General features: G+C 40.4%; 1 protein-coding gene across 1 annotated transcript in view; it reads right to left on the reverse strand.

Moving 5' to 3' along the window:
• The window catches only part of LOC116862723 (probable cation-transporting ATPase 13A5), a gene marked incomplete at its 5' end in the record, with an annotated part of 82,814 nt that overhangs the window by 11,086 nt on the left and 49,722 nt on the right, over positions 1-22,006 (reverse strand). Inside the window, 7 exons of the mRNA XM_032850092.1 lie at positions 563-737; positions 9,138-9,210; positions 11,867-11,963; positions 15,334-15,443; positions 17,376-17,418; positions 19,792-19,871; positions 20,974-21,099. Coding sequence (XP_032705983.1) covers positions 563-737; positions 9,138-9,210; positions 11,867-11,963; positions 15,334-15,443; positions 17,376-17,418; positions 19,792-19,871; positions 20,974-21,099 — 704 coding nt within the window. The remainder of the gene's footprint in view (positions 1-562; positions 738-9,137; positions 9,211-11,866; positions 11,964-15,333; positions 15,444-17,375; positions 17,419-19,791; positions 19,872-20,973; positions 21,100-22,006) is intronic.

Here is a 22,006-nt window from a genome sequence, read left to right on the forward strand (position 1 = left end):
CTCTGACCCTCCACAAGAAACGTTTGCTCACCTCTGGTCTATATGATCTCCAAACCACCAGGAAATGAGTACATTCATTCAGTCAACCAATGGTTGGATCTACACATCAACAACAAATGTGAAGATCTTTTCCCACCCACTGCACACGGCTCACCCCAGGACTCTCCCCATTAACTGTGTTCTGTGTTCTATCCGGTCATTGATATTTTGCAGTGTGGAGACACAACTTTCATTAATTAAAAAGTTAGGGACTGGAGAGGGGGACAAACCATAAGAGACTCCTAATCTCAGGAAACAAATTGAAGGTTGTTGGGGGTCAGGGGACGGATAGGGTGGCTGGGTTATGGACATTGGGAAGGGTATGTGCTATGGTGAGTGCTATGAATTGTGTAAGATTGATGATTCACAGACCTATACCCCTGAAGCAGATAATACATTATATGTTAATAAAATAAAAATTAATTAATTAATTAAGGGTATATGTGCAAAACAAGTTGTACAATGACATTGCAGACTCATTGTATCACTTTCAGAAAGGAAAACTAAAAAAACTGAACTTTACCTGTATCTGTAGACCTCACAATACCAGGGCTGCTGCTTCACATAGAGAAATGCACAGATTTGCACAATGCAGGTGAAACAGGTGTTCAAAAAGACTGAGAGCAGCAAAGGTGGAGAGAGGAGCTGTCCTGCTGGTCGGTAAGGAGCCAGCTTTGGGTAGGCGTGAGTTGAACTCACTGAAAAACAAATGCATTTTCCCCTATTATGACTTCATTATTGACAGTAAAAATTGGGATGCATCTTATCTCGAGACTTGCATTAGGGTTCAGAGTCAGCAAACATGAATGAGGCTTTATATCTGGATAAGCACATTGCCCAAGTGCATATCCAATGCTACCAGCCTTGCCTCTTCCATGTTTTTGTTTCACCTTCAGAAATGAAAACCAATAGGTTTAGAAGTTCTGCTAATTATACATTTACCATGTTTCATGGTGCAAATATTTTCTCCATAACCAGACTGACCAGGAACGGTAGGTAAAATAGAGTGTGGCCTTTCACATGAATAAGCAGCACTATGATCTCTCAGTAGTGGTGGGAAGGTGAGGAGTAAAGAAGAGGAGCATAAAGTTTGCCTGGGTGGTTCAGTCAGTTAAGCATCTGTCTTTGGCTTAGGTCATGATCCCAGGGTACTGGGATTGAATCCCCTGTCAGGCTCCTTGCTCAGCAGGGAGCCTGCTTCCTACTCTGCCTGCCTCTCCCCCTGCTTGTGCTTGTGCTCTCTCTCTCTGAAAAATAAATGAATAAAATCTTCAAAAAAAAGAAAAAAAGGAGGAGAATAAGAGGTATCAGGCTAGATTAATCTTCATATACTGGTGATTTTTTTTAAAAAAGCACTCATTTTATTATTCATTCAGTCAACATTCTCTAAGTACTTCAATGTACCAGGAGAGATGCTAAAGGTGTGTTCTGTTCCATCCTGGTTAAGTCATAAATGGAGAACTGCTAGAACACATTACACCTGGTCAGGGAAAAGAGCTCATAAAATAATCTTGCTTCCAGATGAGAGTGTTAAAATGTATTATAGTTTTGATCCTAAGGTGTTTTTTTTTTTTAAATTTAAAGGTTTGACAATAGGCATAGGTTAAATAGAACAACTATAAGAAAAGATGACTGCATTCTTCTTAGAAGTCACATATTCTAACAAGCTGATGAAAATGGAATGTACTTTACTTCTTAGGGCATCACAGGAAAGAAGCATGGAAAGGTCAGGAATTAGATACAATGCATTCAAAGGTTTACATTATAGTCAGGTTTTAGTTCTTGTCTTTGTATCTATTGCCTTTTCCTTTTTTATAGCTGATCACTGGTTTCTTTGATGTAAAGAAGAAAGTAGGGTACATATGATTAGATTTGTGTTCATGCATGTAGGGGCAAGGCAGTAGGAGCAGGTGTCCAGTTTGGGATGATAACACTCTAAAGTAGGTCTTCAGTTTTCTCAGTGGGTTCTCGGGTAATCACGTGGACTTTCTGGTACTTCATTTTCTCATGTAGAAAGTGAATGTGTAGGAATGTCTAAATGGTCTCCAAAGTCTCTCCTGACTCATTTACTCTAAAACTCTATAACTATCTAAGGCTTTAGCTTTACCAATTTAATCAGTGTTTCCCCAGGAGGATGCTAGGCTACAGGCCATGGGGTATGCAGAGATGAAGAGGACATCTCATTTGCCCTAAAGAGCTTGAATTCTGATGGAAAAACACAGATGGGTTGTGTCATAAAGAATTTGGCCAACCTTTATTCCCAGTTTCCTGGGATGTATCCTCTAAATTGTTGGGGTTTTTGAGTTGACAAAGTGTCTTTTTATTCATGGTAGCCCTGATGGTTTATGCAAACAAGGTCACAGATGGCGGGCCCAAAGAAAGTTGGTGATGAAGTGATGACTCAGGATGGAACTGGCCATGCCACAAAAAAAGCTAGAGATTGTGATCAACTTCATGGCCAATGATTCAACCAAACATGTCTACATAAGAAAAACCCAATAAAAATTCTAGACAAGACACCAAAGTTCAGGTGAGTACTGTTTGGTAATACTCTGCGTATTGTCGCCATGGATGTGCCAGGAAAGTAGGGCAAATGGACACCCCAGGAAGAGGACAATGGAAGTGCTGAGATCCTCCCACCATGGGATCCTTTCACCAGACCTCACCCTGTATGTCTCTCCCTTCGGCTGGTTCTGATTTGTATCCCTTTGCTATAATGAAACTGTAATCCTATGTAGACCACTTTCCTGAATTCTGTGAGTTATTGATATGAACTACTGAACCTGAGAAGAAAATGAGAACCTCCACATTTGCAGCCAGCTGGTCAAAAATGTGAATGGGACCCAAAACTTATGGCTGAGGTCTGAAGTAAGGACAGTCTTAAGGATGTTGTGCCCTTAACTTGTGAAGTTTGGCATCACTCTGGGTAGTTGGTGTGAGAATTCATTGCATGGCATGCAAGGAAGGAGCACACAGTGTGGCCTCTTGTCAATGCAAAGAGATTGTGCTCTGGCCACAGAAGGCAGAGGTTGCCATGCTTGGAGTTTTTTCCACATTCCTATACTCAAGGAAGAAGATAGCTACAGAGCGCATGAAGAAGCTGTGAGTGATGGAGAGAGGTGCAACTGTATCTCTATGCATTTGGCTCCACCTCTCCAGTCCTCCCTTTCTCAGACACTCACCGAGTTTCTGACTTTTCTTTTACCCAGACACTATACTGGCTTGAATTAATGGCCTCATGGTGGTAGAGTGCATTTTACCAGCCTTTAATTTCAGTTTCACTGTGTGATTATCTGAGGCCAAAGCAATGTTTGCAGGGGTTTCAGGTGTGCTTGTGTGGCCAGCCTCACTCTCTGTGGTCACAATGAGAGCATGCCCAAGTCTGTCATTCCAGCCTGGCTCCAGAATGAAAAATGTGGAGCAGACTTGAATGAAACCCATAGCCTGGACCCAGACTACCTGATCTACATCCTAAAGCTGATCCGATTCAACTGACCTAGATGAGCTGAATGACAGTCTATCTACAGAGCAAGAGTGGGTATTGTAAGCCACAGAATTTGGGGGAGAGGTTTGTTATACAGTATTATTGTGGCAATAGCTGATTGAAGCAGAGTCCTTACATAATGATTATTTTAACCCTTTCTATATTAAAAATTCTAATGCTTTCTGAAAAAGAATCTGAATATCTGACCACACACACACGCACCAAAAAAAAAAAAAAAGACTAGCATTTTAGGGCCCCTATTATGTTCCAGAGGCTCTGCGAAGTATCTTAAAAAGCAATGCAAGGGGCACGTGGGTAACTCAGTCAGTTAAGCATCCAACTCATGATTTCTGTTCAGGTCATGACCTCAGAGTTGAAAGATTGAGTCCTGCCTTGAGTTCTGTGATGGGCATAGAGTCTGTTTCGGATTATCTCTCCGCCCCCCACCCCCGCCTTTCTCTGACCCTATCCCTCGCTCATTCTCTCTCAAAATAAAAAATAATAATAATAATAATACATTTTTTAAAGTAATGCAAAATAGGTATTTCATTTTTATTTTACAAGTGAAGAAACTGAGGTTCAGAGAAGTAGGGTCCCTTATTTAAAGACCCATAGTTTGTGAGCAACAGGGTGATAATATAAACTTAGGCCTGCCTAATTATAAAGCCCCCCATTCTCTGCTCTATAGCACATTGCAGTAGCATGGATTTCCTGAACTGAAAAGGATAAAATGAGGAGTCCTACAATGCCAGCTTGTTATTTCTCAGCAGCCAGAACTTTTCTGAATAGTCCAGGTTTCCTTAAAATGGTGATGATATATGTTATCATACTGTATGCAGAGGAATGTAAGCCTGTGAAGTGCTCTATTTCATTCAGAATTAATCATTCCCTCCTCTGAGTTTCCACAGCCCATTACTCATTTTGCTGCTATGTAGTGAGGATGTCTTGCATTAAATCCAGTCATTTACACATGCACTCAGCAGACCGTGCGCTCCCTGGAGGAGGAAACCCTGTCTCATCCCACTCTCTGTCCCTCACTGAACCTGGTACAGGGCCTGCTAAGTAGGAAGACATTTTCAAAGTCTACTTTTTAGTTGTTCAGCATCATTTGGATATAAGGTAGGCATGCTTTTCCTAAACAGCTAAGCTAACTGTAAGCTTTCTATAAAGAACATTTCAAGTCATGTACATCAAATTTTCAGAGGCTCCCAAACCCACCTAAACTACATGCAAAATTTTGAATGTGCCCTAATGAGATGTTTAAGGTGAAAGGATCTATGTCTTCCATGAGATTCTCCAAAGGGACCAAGACCCCAAAAATGTGAGGAGTCCTTAAAGAACTGATGGAATTTATGTAAGAGAGGCATTTATATAATGGATGGGTTCCCTCCCACAGTCTTCTCTGGACACTGTCTCCTTCCATATGCTGAAGTGGTTGGCCTAAATCGAGCTAAATTACATGACCTCATCTTTATTTACAGAAAGGACTGGCTTAGAAGTGGACATTTTACCCAAGTTATGTCAATGAATTTTTCTCTCCAAAATATTTGCAAAGGAGACACTGAGAGGCTGAGCTAATTAGCTGTCCAAAGACAAACAGAAAGGTTATGGAGGTTCAATAGTAGAGCCACCATTTAGGGTCATTTGCAAGGTGAATGAGTAGAAGTCACACAAAAACAGTAAGAATAGAAAGAAGAAGAAAGAGATAAGATAGCCTCTTGGAAATAAAAAAAAGGTGGCCTCTGTTTTCTACTCTTTAGTGCTCTAGACCTGCTCTGACCCCAGTTGCTTCTGAGTTTCTATTCTCAGATTTTTTTCTTTTGAGAATTATGTTCTTAAACATCCCCCTACTTCTTTTTTCTTGATCTAATTTGAGTGGGTTTTGTTAAAAAGAGTAGAGATGCAGCTAGAACAATTTCCTTTTAAAATGACTTTGGTAACTTTTAGGGTCAAATTGGGCTTTAAGACATACATTTTCTTAATTGAGTTCTCTGACTTCATTTTACTTTTCTCCTTGATTTTCCTTCAACATATTATATCTTGTCTTATTAGCTGCTTTTGTGTTGCCTTAAAACCTATGGAAACAAGACAAAGTACCTAAATTAATTAAATATATTATGGTGTTGTCTTTGTCCTATACTAATTCAGGCTTGAGGTCAAAAGCCCTAATCCTGGAACCTGGAAAGGCAGGCCCCTTGGTGAGGGTGATTTTACATTGATTGTCCAGTTGCCAATGACTACTAACATCCACAGATGAATGTCCACAGTTTTAAGCCTGGAGGTCAAGTTCTGTGATCTGATCTGACTCACCTTTTCAAATTTTATCTCCTGCTGTTTTTTTTAACATACCCTACAGTATGGTCAAATTGAAAAACTCATGTCCCAGCTCTCTCTTGATCATGCTGTTTCATTCTACTTGAAGTACCCATCCTTTAGGAAAAGATTTTTGAAATCCGTCCCTTTTTCTTTTTTGATGCAAATGTTACTTCTTCCACGAAGCAGTCCTTAGTATTTCTCTCTTTTCTCCATTGTTGGCTCTTCCCTAACCCCAGATTTTCAGCAACAATCTCTCCTTTCTCTGAACTTCCAAAGCACCTGTTGTTTCTCTCTCACTCTCACCAAGGTGCCTGCCTTTTTAGGTTCCCACATTAGGGCTTTTGACCTCAAGCTTAAATTAGTATGAAACAAAAACAACACCGTCATGTATTAATTAATTTATATACTTGCTTATCTATATATAGCCTGTCTTGTTTCCACAAGATTTTATAATCTCTCCTTTCTCTGAGCTCCCAAAGTATGCATTGTTTTCTGGCACTTACTACTTTTGACTTGCATTTCCTTATTCATGTATGTGAATCCCCCACTAAACTGTAAACTTCAGTGATCAGGCCTTTTATGTCCCAGACACTTATGTGCCTAACATATAGTAGGAGATGAACACATCTAAGAGGATATTAAATGGGGCTTTTCCTTTGTTTGGGCCTTTCCTTGCTGAGCCTTATATTTGCTGACCATGAATGGCAAATGCTAACTGAATGAAAAGAGAGATGATGGCCTATTTCCATTGTACCCACTCAGAGGGATCCATACTGGTGCCTCAACTGTGAGCACACCCCTAGCCCCAAGCAATTACCTATGTGCAGAATATATAAAACTATAGAAATTATTAAGAGATTTTTTAAAGGGAATTGTGAAGAGTAGCGAGAACTGTGATTTTCTTCCTGGCATCATTCCAATCCAAAATGAGGGGAGGTCATAAGAATCCCTCCAGGAGAGACCTGAAGTATTTTTGGAGGTGGAGATTAGCTTGCTCATTCTGGTTGCAATACCAGAGGGAAAGACAGAAGACAACAGTGAGAGCAGGCTACATCCACTATCTGGTAGGTCAGGTAGAAACAATGGAAATGAACCAGGCTAGAGTTGTCTTAGAAGGATTCTGCCCAGTGTGGGTAGAAGGCCGAGCAATAGAAAAAGGCTTCATGGTGCATACCATTAGAAGGCAGCTGCTCAGAGGAATCCTGAGGAGTCAGAGAGTGAGAGCACCACCCATGTCAGGGAGTAGTCTAGTCCAGAGTAATTCACAGGAATTTCTGAAGAGCCCAAGAACTCACCAGTGAGTCCCATGCCAATTTAAATCAATGATACTGCTTCAGCAATATTGAATATTTTTAAGCAATTTGTATGATTTACTTGTGAACATGAATTTTAGATGTCTGCCATGTTAGAGGGCACTTGATAGGACAGACTACAATACCCCCATGTAAGTAAAAAGTCATTTGCTCTTGTTGCTCTTGTTGCTCCCCGAAGCAAGAGTGGAGAGTAAGCAACACAAGCAAAGTAGAGACCATGGCCTTCTCTCCCATTGCTTGCTCCAAGGTCAGGCTTGATCTAGAGGAAGAAAAAGTCTGGATGGATGAAAACATGAAATGTTAGCTTACAATGTCTAGACTAATGTCTAAAGATGAGATCATTTTAATACCTGATACTGACCAGGAAATGATCTGCGTGTGGGATGACTGGGCTTGCAGTGATGGAAAAAAAAAATAGTGATTGAAGGCAGAGGATAAAAAAACAAACACTAAGGTGCGTAGGTGTCTCAGTCAGTTAAACATCCAACTCTTGATTTCGCCTCAGTGTTCTGAGACTGAGCCCCTCATCAGGTTCCATTCAGCTCAGAGCCTGCTTGAGATTCTCACCTTCCTCTTCCTCTGCCCCTCCCCCGTCTCTTTCTCTCTTTCTGTTTTTCTATCTCTCTCTCTCTCAAACAAGTAACTAAATAAATAAAATCTTTAAAAAAATACCCCAAACACACTATCCATATTTTTGGATTTCTAATCAATCTACTTGTACTTAGTCTAATTTTGTTTAAGGGTTTGCCGAGTTAGCCAGTCATTTCGAAAGAAGAATAAAAGACAAGGTGCAAGGTGATAGCATTCATGTTGTGACAAGGGCTTACAGTGTGTGGCACACTGCTGTGCACGTCACACGCATTGTTTTGTCTGATCCTCTCAATGCTGGGAGGACATCTCATTATCAGGAAATTATTTCATGAATAGTTTGCCAAAGTTCGCAGAGACAGGGAGTGATCGAAAATGGCCATGGCCTTCTCCACCATGCTACTGCCTTCTAGCTTAGCTCCTAGAACTTCCTGGTGTATTTTTGGGTTTTTTTCTTAGCATCATCGACCATGTTCACAAATAAATCATACAAATTACTTAAAAATGTCCAACACTGCAAAAGCAATATCACCAATTCAAAATGTTCCAGTCATGTGACTATTAATAACACACAGAAAAATAAGTTAATGGACTATGAATATATATTTCAGCCTGAAGAATTAAAACTGATGTTACTTACATCTCTAATGCTGGTAACTTCTGTCATCGGGTCGATATAATAAACGATTTCTGTATCAGTTTCATGTTTTAAGATGTTACATGAAATTCTCAAGGTTATTAATATCCTGCATTGCCTGATGTTTTATCTGTTAGTTTTCATAACACTTCCATTGTTGAACAAGGAAAAAGAGATGACTATGTCATTCTTTTTCTTTGCTCTCTGTTGAGGTAGTCACCTTTCTTGCTTATTAAGAGTTAGTGTGAAGCCCTGAGTTCTTTGATAGGAAATACTTTATCAGTGTCATCTCAAAGGAAGGAAATGAGCAATAGCTACTGTGAGCCACACCTTGCTTTTGATAGAATTCCTAGAATTAAATGCTAGCATTTGTTTTCACATGTCAAAGACCTAGCAAAAATCTGGTTTTATGTCAATGTGAAGTATAGCTGAATAATAGAAAGTAACCTTTGGGTTTTAAAGATTTCCCTTTCTAGATTTCTTGTACATTTTTCTATGTAAAAGACACACACCCATGAAGAACTCAGAATACATTGATCATTTTATGAGGCTAAGACCTATTTGCTATCAGGATGTTTTAGTGCCAAATCTGAGGACTTCAAGACTCAACTTACTCCAACACCTCTTTCAAAAAACTCACAGGTGATGTGGTTTTAGTACATAAAGGTGCATCTTTCTCAGAAGCTTCAATTTGTGTGAGCATTTCTGGAGTGTCATGGATAAATAAAGATAATTCTGTTTACTTTGCTAAAACACTTACTTGTTAAACAGACCATCAAAGTAATGGCTATGTCTTGCATGAGGTACTGGTAATTCCCAAAGAGCTGTAGTTGCTGAAAAGGAAATAAAAGTAAATATAAAGGGATGCCTGAGTGGCTCAGTCGGTTGAGCATCCAACTCCTGGCTTTGACTCTAGTCACGATCTCAGGCTCATGGGATTGAGCCCCACCTCTGGCTTTGCATTCAGTGCAGAATCTGCTTGAGATTCTCTCTCTCCCACTGCCTATGTCCCTCCCTCCCCAGGCTCTCTTTCTCTCTCTCCCTCTCTCTCTCTAAAAATAAATAAATAACTAAATCTTGAACAAAAAGAAAATGGAAGAGTTGCTTCTGCCATTGCAGCATTGTTATCACTGCCAAAACTCTTTCTGAAAGTAGTCAGGAAGCAACAGTTATTTTTCTTTCCTCTTTAAAAAGGAAGTAATTTACCTACAACCTTTAGCATCTCATTGGAGAGAATGAAACCGGATGATGATTTTTGCAGTGTTTACCTTAATTCCATTAGCAATGAGAGTCAGCCAGTTGGGAAACACCCTCTTTATTGGCCACAGTAATCTGGCAGCTGCAGTCTCAGCCTGGACAGTTGAATTCTCAACATAAGATACCCACTGGGAACATCAAACTTAAAATTTTGAAATCCAAGCCACGAATCATTCAACAGGTATTACTCTCCATCTTTATCCATAGATTGAGTTCACAATATCATTCTCTTGGGGTTCATTCACTTTCACAAACTGAACAAGTACCCCCTACCCCAAGTAAGCCCATTGCAGACTTCAGTCTGGTATGCTTGACTTCCTAGGTTTATATAGACACAGAACCTGTCTGAAGTTAGGTTTATGGAGTCTTATATAAAGGTCAACTCATTACCACCAGAAACTTACTTTGCAATACCTGTTGCAGCCAGCTGTTTCTCTGCTTCATGGCTGCTGACTGAACACTAAATTATGATTTGAACCATTGGGGACCATATTTATGTGAATAAGAAGTATTTCTGGGTTTTTAGAGTGTGAACCCAAGACCCTGAAGTTTCTGATTAAAGTTTTTTTGTGGGGTGGGGTGGGAACACCTCGGTGGCTCAGTTGGTTTAAGCATTTGCCTTTGGCTCAGTCATGATCCCAGAGTCCCAGGATTGAGCCCCGCCATCAGGCTTCCTGCTCAGCAGGGAGTCTACTTCTCCTTCTGCTCTCCACCCCACTGGTGCTTACTCTCTTTCTCTCTCTCTCTCAAATCAATAAGTAAAATCTTAAAAAAAAAAAAAAGGGTCTTTGGGGGACACTTTTATTTAAGCCTAGACCATCAGAGTGAATGGCTACAGAGTGGCCTATCTCTATGTGGACATGACTTTATGCATAAAGACTTGGAACGGAGAAGTCTTTCATATTTTTGAGAAGACATAAATTGTTCCTCATCTCCATAAATTGTTCCCCAAGGTTCTCACCCTCCAACTCTCTCTGTCTTCCTACATTTCTTCCTCATATCTTTTCCTTTCTTTTCCCCTCAGAATGCAGGTGAGATGCAACAGGGAGAAATTTCCCAAGGCAGCCTTAGTTTTTGTTCTAGAAGTTGCTTTCCCTAGAACTATGGAGAACTTTGGAAATCTGCCAACCTGATTTCCCAGAGGCACATAAAGGCTTGGCCAAGGGCAAAATCTAAGGTGTTCTTAGTGATAGAGGTAGAACTTGAATCTAGTTTTCCTGACTCTTAGCCCAGTTCCTGTTTCTAATCTGCCTGGTTGCCACTTAGCCCTCTGTGTATGATTCTTGCACACAACAGCCCACCAGATGTTAGAGGCCTGTGGTCCTCTCGTTCATCTCTCAAATGTCTCAGAAAAACAGTATAATAATTGCCTCCTCAAAATGTTCCCTGAGGCTGTTGGATCATCTCACTGTAAAGCAAGCTATGACTGAATTAATGAAGATTACTTTTGACTTCTATATATTTCTTCCATACAGTTAGTTAATTTTAAAATGTTCATTTTTATCATTTAATTTCAAAAATCTTTAAAAAAAAATTTTAAAATAGGGACACCTGGGTGGCTCAGTCAGTTAACTATCTGCCTTCCACTCAGGTCATGATCCTGGGGTCCTGGGATTGAGCCCCACATCGGGCTCCCTGCTCAGTGGAAAGTCTTCTCCTCCCTCTTCCTCTGCTGCTCTCTCTCTCTCTCTCTCTCTGTTAAATAAATAAATAAATATCTTTTAAAAATTTTTAAATACTAATCCTTTGCTAATGACATGTCGAAGTGTGTACGTTCTGACCAGGTTCAGCAGTAAATTTCTGGTCTGGGAGTTTTTCTAATTCTTGGTGCTTCAAGGTCAAATTCAAAAACATCTCTTTCTTTTTATCTCCTCTTAGTCTTTTGTCAAAAATATTCCATAGTTGGAGACTGATGCATTTCCTGCTGAGTTATATTTAGGCTGTTCTGAAGCTCTCTTCATATTCCAAGTAAAGAAATAGATGCTTGAAGAGGTCAAGTATCTCCAGTTATCTAGAAAAAAACAACACTCCTAGAAAACTGATCCCTAGCTACTTATTTCTAGCTCCATGTGTCATGTGCAATTATGCCAAGTTCCCAAGTTTGCAGACATCTATTTTGAGAAATGTCATTTATTTATAAAACATTAAATCCCATGTAGGAGCCACACCCCAAAGAATAAACCAAGGATGTAAATGCAATTAAAACTGGGAAGAAATTATTTAGGTTCATACCCAATAGAGCAATGAAGTACCAATAAACTGGATTATGCCATACATGGTCAAGTATTTAAATACCCCGAAGGATGAAACCAGAGCAGCTCGGCCTTCTCTGTTTGAGAAAAATAAAAATAAAAATAACTGGTTATGCATGATATACATTTCTCAATCTCTTATATTTCAAACAGAGTTCAAGTTTAATAGCTTGTTGATATACATTCACTTAATCAGTGATTCATCCTCTCGATTATTTATTGAAGCACTCATTTGCTCATTCATTCTCTGCTTCAATCATGACCTCACTCACTGACTCATGCACGCACTCTTATTTAGGGCTGATGAGGTACCAACATTCTGCTTAGAGTCGTGGAGGATATAAATGAATCAGGCACAGTCTTTATTTTCAGTGAATCAAAAAGATTAACACGGATATTATAAACAGAAGACATCATGATAAGGTACAAAATGTCAAGCTTTGACTCGACTGTGACTCATTACATCCTAACTACTTGCTTCTGAGAACTGAACTGTGTACGTTTTAGAGTCCCACAGAGACCTCACGCTAAAGGACAGGTGTTCTCGCATATTAGGAAGCGTGGCTATGACTCCAATATGTGAGATGAATGGGGTTTTGTTAGTTTCAATGCTCCAGGAAGATCCCATGGTAATAATCTGAGCTGGTGTGGAGTTCAAAAGACATAAAAACAACAGTAGAAACTGCAGGTTAAAAAGTAAGTATTTCCCTTTTAAAAATGCTATTTGAGCTCTTGTTCCCTTAACTGAGGCTTGGTTCAGTGGTGGGTGATGACAGGCAAAGAAGACAGTGTGGGGCAGGAGCTCACAATGGAGGAGTGAGGAAACCTGGCAAATAACCCCTCCTGTAGCCTGCTCTTGTCATGACAGAAGTGAATTCACATGGGAGGCAGCCCACGTCCTCCCTCCGTGGCATGGACATCTGCACTGCTTGAACACTTTGTCAAAAGAAGGGGTACCCGAGAAGGAAAACCTTAAAAGCCAAACTAGTAACTGCTTTGCCTTAGACATGATGAGAAGGTTTGGGAGAGATGGGCCAGGATGCCTTGGCCAGATGTTTTCCACCAGTTTTAAGGCACTGCCTTTTGTTTTCAATGCAGAATGGAGCAACCCACAAGCTGAGGAGGGGCCAGCATGTGAAGTCTGGACTGATTTCTCACATAAACATTGTGGTTTCATCCTTTTTATCCTTTTGAGTGTACCTTTCCAGAAAAAAATGAAAGCACCCAGATTCAAAGGCAAGTGCAAAAAGCCATTTTGAGGAAAGTATAAGGGAGGTTGGCACAGGCCTCCAAAATTACCGTTATTCCTAATGATGATGAATTTTAAGAAGCTAACTCATCATTTATGCATTCCACAGCCATTCCTCCAATGTTCTGATGTATCCAGCTTAGTACTGGGCATGATAATACAAAAAGGAATAAGGTACAGTGCTTGTCCTGAAGGGCTTCAACTAGAGCAACAAGTCAATCATGTTTCAAAAGATACAAACGAGAACCTATGGATCTATGCATCTAAAACTGTACCTCAATGCCCCTTGGCGGGGGGGATGCTTTCCCAGGAATAAGCATGCATCAAGGATATCACGGGTAAAATGAGCCTAACAGAACTGAACCATACTTAATTTTTATGAATCTATGAAATATAAAAGCAAAAAGCTTCTACCCTGAAGTCTTACTAAACCATCTGCCACTAGAGAAATTTTACATCATGACTTGGATCTTAAAATACTACACTGCATTCACAAATGCATTAGGTCACATGTGTGAGACAGAGCATCTGAAGTTCAAATGCTACTGCCTTTGGATGGATCAAGTAGGCACTTTGTGCAACTGTCCAAGAGTTTAAACTCTCTCCACACTTGGCACTCCAGCTTACCCTGCATAACTCCCACCTGAGAAGCTCCTTAGCCCAACTGGGCTATTGGGCTTCTACACTCCCAAGTCAAAGCCCTATTGCTAAACATGGCTCTCCACTTCCCCAACCTGGAATATTCTCCCACCTCCTTCCTGTTTACACATGTTCTATCCATCCTTTGAGTTCCAACTCCCCTGCTGAAATCTTCCTTTCTGGCTTAAGTCATCAACCTGAACTACTGGAAAAATGACCATATTGTTAGGGCATTAATTCATTAAAACTAATTTGTTGAACCCTTCTCACCTATCAGGCAGAAGATTCTCTGTTCTAGGATTAGATTTCTATCTATCTGTACCTTTACTAGGATGTGAGTCTTCCAGAGCAAGACTGGTCTCATCCTTCATCCACCACATTTCCAAGCACAGTATTTTAAAAAGCTCCATGAGTTGTACTGATGATGGAAGGCATGATCTATGGAAAGGGTCCTGGGAACTGTCATTTTGTAGTTGCCATGATATAAACCAAAGTTAAGACAGTAGAGAGAGTAAGGAAAGGGCTTGGAGAGAGTCTCTGAAAGATCAGGAAAACACAATGCTTGCTTGGCTATGGACGAAGAAGGGAAAGAGTTCAAAATGCTCCGAGGTTCTCAGGGCTCTAAGGACCAGAGAACACAGGAGTTAGGGAGAGGAGATGTTCTGGAGGCAGGGGAGGTGCTGATGTTTCAGGGTGTGGAAGGACACAGGTACACGCAGCCTGGGATCAGGTAGATGTGTCAAGCTATCTGGCTGCTATGTAAACAGACGCGGGTGTGGAAAAAATTGCACTGGAATATTTAGGCGAATGACTCCTTCTAGTAGTTGCCCATTCAGATGCACAGATGCACCAAGGGACATGCTGGAGAACTTCATGATCATCCTTTTTGAATAAATCTCAAGTTTTGGTGCTTTCAGACCACTGGCTGTGAATATAGACTGAAGTTACCCCACCGTGTTACAGGTGAATAAGATTTGTGAACAAAACATAAAACTTAATATTTTATTTTTAACTACATTTCAAATATGAATAAAGACAAAATCAGCAATGAGAGTTGAGTGGAGGTGAGGGAGCTACTGAGAAAATCAAGTTTTTATTCCTTAACCTTCCCTCAAATGTAGTCTTCCATGTGATCATTTTGGATTTTCGCTGATTTGTATCTTGGAGATGTAACACTATTTGGGGAAGTTATCTGATGCAGTGTTCCCTTTGTGCTTCCTCACCCACCCCAATCCTAGGGAGGAAGGTTCCAGTATACAACCAACATATAAAATACGGGAGAGAAGAAGTAAGAAATGCAACTGTTTTTTAAATATCAACTCTACCTTCCAACTATCCTCATGGCATAGGCTTTCATCTTGTAAGCCTCAGCAAAAGTCACTTTTTGGGTGACTGTTACCAGCATTCCCAAGCACTAATGGTCCCTTAACTGGTGCTCTGATAACATTTTACCCATACCTCTGTTGGGACATTTATCGCTTTAAATTATGTTGAATTCTGCCCAGAGTCAGACAAGGAGCCCATTAGTCATGAGGGTGGAAGGGGAAGTAGTGGCTTACTTGATGAGCTGAGGTACACACTTGATGTTGGCAATTTTCGAGGTGAAATGGGAGGCCACAGATGCTTCCTGCTCTGACAGCGAAATGCCTGCGTGAGCCATTTTCAAAGCCTAGAATGACAAGTCCACATTACACCCCGGACTCCTCAGGCCACGTTCTAACTCTTCCAACTCCACGAGGCTATTCTTCACATTGTCGAGTTTATAACACTGTAACCTTCCAGTCCTGGGTTTGTGCTTATGCTGTTCCCCCACCTGGAATACCCTCCCTCTTCTGATCCAGAAAGTCATCAACTGAAGAGGGACCAGCTAAACAATGACCTCAATGTAGGAGAGTGGTGGGTGTGTTCGTGTGTGTGTGTGTGTGTGTGTGTGCGTGCGCACGCACGCATTGGTTGCAGGGATGTAGATGTGATAAGAAAATGGAAGCATTCATTCAAATAGTCCATGAAAAAGATGACAGCATTTGGGTGGACATTTGTGGGGGCTGTCACAGTTCTTACCACTCAGCAGGCTATCTTCATGAACAAAAGGAAAACTATCTAATCCTCATCTTTTCCTGGGTAGCCTGATCTAGCCAACCAGCTAACTGCTGGGATGAAGTACGGGACGGAAAGCATCTTTACTGGAGACAGGAACGGGATCATATACATCACAGATCACTCCAGGACATGTGTTTCCTCACTGAAATAAAGGCTAATTCATTCTCATCAAGACGAGAAACAGCCCAGAGAGTGCACAGAACAGACAATGGCTAATTAGCAGACCAGCAAGTTCCTAATCCTACAAGAATTGTATGAGCATAAAATGGGATTTCATACTTCTGTAGTTCTGTAGCATGCTTGTTACCACGGCCAGTACATGCTAAATTCCTATTCAATAAATATTAGAATATTTGCTTCTTCCTCTTTTCTCCTTTAGTATTTGGTTTCTTTATTACATATTTTAGGACTATCTACTTTATGCTTCGGTTAATATTATGCAAGATTCTTACCCTGACTAGATAATGAATTTTAAGGAGACAGAGACTATGTCCTTTTTAACACTTATTATTTCTTTTGTACTAAATTCTACATAACTATGGCAATGAGTACTCATTCTAGGTTTTGAAAAGCAGACTAACAACTGGCTTCTCATGAAGCGTAAGGTAGAAAAATGTATAAGAGATCTTTAAGTGTGAGCAGTTTTTCCATAGCACTTTGAAGAAAATATGTAAAAAGAAAGTAAAACAACTACTCAGATCTCAAGTATCTAACGGACTTCAGAAATACAAAGCAATACTCTTCAGTTTTGTACTGAAAATTTTGTACTAAAAATATTTTCTTATTTTCAAGGTAGGCTATGGTTTCAACATATCTTCAAAACTCAGAATCCAAAATATGTGCTGCCTTCTATTGTGTATGGAATGCAATCTGCTGAGAATCATTACTTTAGGCTTGCTATAGTTTGTAATAGCCAAATAGTTTGGTCTATGATTTCATTGATGGTAAGAATTTGGGGTTAAAGCCAACTTTTAAAAATTAACGTTGGGGAAGTTTAGCAGGGGAAAAATGCAGTTTATACATAATTCAAAACTTTAAACCATCTGTTTCAAATGTTTTCTTCACTAAGCCTTTACCAAGTTGTGTGACTTGAGACAAAATAAATAAATAAATAAATAAATAAATAAATAAATAAATGAAACAAAAGAGAAGAAAAAGAAAGAGAATAAAGAATTCACCTCCTTGAGATTCACTTCTGTATTGGTAACTTGAGCGATTTAAACCAGCTCATCGTGAAAAGTCCCTTCTGGGTCTGAACCACAGAAGTCTAAGTAGACTTTCATTGTCCTTCTTATTCTAGGAGTTGTCAGAAAACAGAAATGGCTCATCTGACTTTACGGCTTTCAGTGTCCAGCTCACACTCGGGTGTGGGGAATGTAAACAGCAGACTGATGAAGTGATTGCTGACAGAAGGGTGAAGAGACAGTCCCTGGGGAACTGTGGGGTCCTCGAGAGGGACAGGAGGGAACCACCTGCATTGGTTGAAGTCATTTCTACTCACCCCACAGTCATTAGCCCCATCTCCACACATGGCCACATAGTAACTGCAAGGGAAACCATGAGAAAAATCAATGCCTTTATGTCTCACTTGGATAATTTTCATCACAACCAACTTGCATGCAGTGCGTGTGTGTGTGTGTGTGTGTGTGTGTGTGTGTTTTGAACACATGTGGAATCAGGCTGACAGAAAATGACTGGGAGAGAAGTATTCCTAGACAAATAAGTCCATTGTGTTATCTAAATTGTTTCAATCACACAGAAAGTATAGCGAGCGATTCTGCCAAAGACATCCACCAAGATGAATATACATTTTGTAAGAAGTCCTGGGTGATTGTATCAACTAGGGCTAAGCCTTAGAGCGTGCAACCATAATCATAGCACTTTCCACACCTAACACACAGATAGAGCATAATCCATCTGTGTTTTGGTGGCTGACAGCATGGAAACCTCAGAGTTTAGACACGAGGAGGAGAAACACTTTGGAAATGGTTGAACAGATAAAACCAGAGACATAGACACATAATCTTGGTGCAACCTGGAGTGATATGAGATAACATGTTATACCAGTTGATGTGCAAACACAATGATATAAATAGAAGGTAAATATAAAGCTGTTGCCAAAGAAAAGGAATTTCTGATGCAAGACATACTCTGTCTTCTCTTATAGGTTAAATAATATGTTATGGGTATTGATTAATGGCAATCTATTAAAGGTTCAGAGACAATTTGCCAGAAACACACAAAATAACAAAATTAATACAGGCAAAAAATGAAGTTCTCAGAAATTTCCTTATTATTAGTTGGAACATAAGAAATATTCATTTTTATAAGTCGAAATGGTCAAATGGAAACAAACTCATGAGGTTCGACCTAGTATTTGGCTGGGAGACATGAAGATCCCCCATGAACATTTCATGTGCTCACATGAGTGTCATGACCACACACATTTGCTGAAGTGGTTTCCATTCTTCAGGCTTGAAGCCCATGATTAGTCTTTACATCACACAAAGAATCTTACATCTTCTAGTGTTCCCTGAATGCAGACAAGAACTTGGACAACTTTATGTGCATTGCCAGTTGTAAAGACAGGAGGAGTAAGATGGGGAAATGAAGAAGAGGGCTTATTCTGAGGCAGCATCTATCTTCCTGAATCGATTTTAAAGGAAATATAGCTTTTCAAAAGTAAGCATATAAATTGGTAAAATATCTTAGGCATTTGAGAAAGGTAAAATCACTTTCTTCAGCCACTATCATATAATGACCATTTTAGACACTGGTTACTAGCCCAGCTTCGAGTCATTATAGGAGTTGATAGGCAGTTTCTTAAAACTTCCCTAAGAATGTTTTGACAACAAGAAATAATAGTGAAAGTCAGTCTCCTGATTTTACCTACTACTTCTTGGCAATTATGTGAAGTTTCGCTATTCTCTTTTCCTTTTTACTTTCCTGAAGTCTGTAGCCCAGAAATTTTAACATTCCCAGAAAGTTATAGGTAGGTCTGGTCTCAAGAACTATTTTGTTCTGATGTGACTCGGTCATCTATGTTTTTAAAATACTTAAGAAAGGACTTTCTTTTTTTTTTTTTTGCCTCTATACCTAAACCCCTGCCAGGGCCGGATACAGTGAAAATATCACTCCACCTCTTTCCTAGAAGACCTGAAATTATTCACCTATCCTCTAATGAACCAACCTTAAATAATTCCAGGTGACGACTCCCACACTTCCCCATTTTTCCTGTTTTAAACTATACAAGCCCCTATTTTTTCTATTCTCCACATTCAAGCTGAGAATCTTCCTCTACGTTATGCTGTAGAGGAACGCTGTCAGGGGTAGGCAGCTTCCAAAATGTCTCTCTGCGGTTGCCACCTCTTGGTATTCATAATGTTGTTTAAGTCCCACCTTCAGTGTGGGCTGGACCTACTGACTCGTTTCTCATGAAGAGAATACAGCAAAAGTGATGGGATATCACTTGTAAGATGAGCTTATTAAAAATGGTGATCTCTCTCTCTTTCTCTCTTGCTCACTCTTGTGGAAGCTAGCCACCACACTGTGAACTGCCTTATGAAATGACCTGTGTAGCAAGGAACTGTGGGTGGCTTCTGTCCAACAGCCAATGGAAAACTAGGACTCTTAGCCCAACCACACACAAGGAACTAAATCCTGCCAACAACATGCAAGGGAGACTGGTGGCAGTCCCCTCCAACTCCAGTGCTGAGGGAGCTGCTGTCCTGGCAGACCTTTGATGGCAGCCTTGTGAGAGGCCCCAAGCCAGAAGATTCCACTCACTACACCTGGATTTCTGACCCATAGAAATGAAAAATAATAAATAATGTTATTCTAAACTAGTAAACTTGGAGGTAATTTGCTACACAGCCATAGATAATGAATACACTCTCCTTTCATGCAATAATACCTACTTTAATTTCTGAAATTCTTCAACAAGACTAGATTTCTGTCCAGGAGACATTCTTGCAAAAATGGTTCCATTCACCAGAATCTGAAGAGAAAAACAACTATTGAAATAAGATTAGGATGAGGAACACCTTTTAAGTTAAAGAACAGCCCTGAAAATCATTTCTGGCCTCTGTTCGAATATAGCCTTGGGAGGTGTGTCATTAGCACAAATGTCAGGACAGGGAGAAAGGGGACTCAGTGCTTTACTTTTCAGCTTTCACTTTCATCCCCCATCACGACTTTATGTCTTTCTTCCAGGCCATTTTTCTGAAATGGGATAACCTTGAGTTAATAACTGGAAAGCAGCAGAGCAGATGAGATGAAAATGCTTAAGGAAATACAGTTCTTTCTACTAAACACCATCTCCACAACTGCAGTATAGGTAGAGGAAAAACAACAGATGAGGAGTAGAGAACCAAGGTTCTGTTCTCCGCTCTCGTCCAACTAGCCCGGCAAACCTTCCACAAGGGACCTAACCTCTCTGAGTCTCAGCTGCCCCATCTCCTCAAAGAGGAACTACACTAACAGCTTTCTAGAAGCCTCTGGGGTTGAGAATCAATGGTCCTTGACTGGTAAGGCGACAGAATTTTCAAGAAACTGCTAACAGATGGTTGCTGCCCTCAGCTTGTGCTTCACACTTATCTCCTTCACACTGACAGCACAACCCTGCACAGCACTATTTTTAAATAGACACACAGAGGACAAGATAACAAATGATTTTGAAAATAAACCATGAAGCCTTTGTTTCCTGCTGCTATAATTTAAGAACCCAGACAGGACGGGGAATAGAGCTCAGCCTGACATTGAGTTGGTGGCTTTTCGAGAGAGGCTGACCCACAAAACAGGCAGCACATTTGGAACTATTTGGAGGTTCTCCCTGCTAGGGAGGGAGAGATGGAGGAAGCGTGAGGTTGGGTTGGCCATGGGGGTGAGGAGCTGGACCAGAGCTCAGACTCTGAAGAAGGGGTCATGTGCATATGTGGGACCAGGTAGGTCTGGGGAACTCCTGAAGGGACAGTGCCCCTTTGGGGGTGTATATTCCCCAAATCTGAGACAACCTCACTAATTATCACCTTCACTACTCTCTTCTTTTTTGACTCACTAATTTGAGGCAAAACAAAACACTTCATTTCACCAGTACTTACTTTTGGAAGCAAGCTGTTGAAATGCTGAAATATCACTTGGTATGATTTCCCACTCATTGCAAAATGGTAACAGCTCCCTCTTGCTCCATCAGGCACTGAACTGCTCCCAATGTTAAGGTATGTTTCCTAAATTCAAAAGAGGATGGTTTTCACATGGGTTCTCAGGGAATGTTTCTGCTTTCCTATGTTTTATAGAAGGAAGTATGTTTAAATTATGTAACAGTGGGAGGACCAGCAAATACATAATGTGTAATTGTCCATGGAACGTAGATACAGATGAAGAAGATGCTTACAATGCCCTCCCCAAATTATATGAACATATGAGACATGACAACATAATGCTTGGGATTCTGTCCCAGGAGATAATACATGCGCTATCGGTCTACTGAGGAAATTCTTCCAAGGTATCACTTAGCGATTCCAAGGAAGAACAAAAACATTCTTCCCTTCTCTTTCTTCTCCTCTTCATGCAGTCTTTAATTTTCTAAGATCTTTTACTATTCATTCATTCATTCACACATCATGCCCCAATATCTTTTCTGTAAAAAAGGCAGACTCCTTCTTTGGAGCCTAATTCCTGATAGCACCTGCCTTCTCCCCACCTCAACAGGTGACACATTCCTTCACAGTGGCCAGCATCTCTTGTATACCCTAGGTGTCATTGCACCAGTTCGACTCCTTTGCTGAAACCCTTCTCTCCTGCCCTCTGTATGTCAATGTGTCCCACCTGGCTCAACTTCAAAAAAGAGCTCCCAGTGAATGCATATACATTCATCATAACCACAGCTGATTATGCTTTTTATTTTTTTTTAAGAATTTTATTTGTTCATTTGAGACAGAGAGAGAGAACATGAGCAGGAGAAAAGGGAGAGGGGGAAGCTGACTCTCCACTGAACAGGGAGCCCAATATGGGGCTTGATCCCACAACCCTGGAGATCATGACCTGAGCCGAAGGCAGATGCTTAACGATCTGAGCCACCCAGGTGCCCCGCTGATCATGCTCTTTAATGCAACACTTCTTGAGGTCTTTACA

The sequence above is a fragment of the Lontra canadensis genome, unplaced genomic scaffold, assembly GCF_010015895.1.
Source record: "Lontra canadensis isolate GAN:19392208 unplaced genomic scaffold, GSC_riverotter_1.0 scaffold309, whole genome shotgun sequence".
NCBI lineage: Eukaryota > Metazoa > Chordata > Mammalia > Carnivora > Mustelidae > Lontra > Lontra canadensis.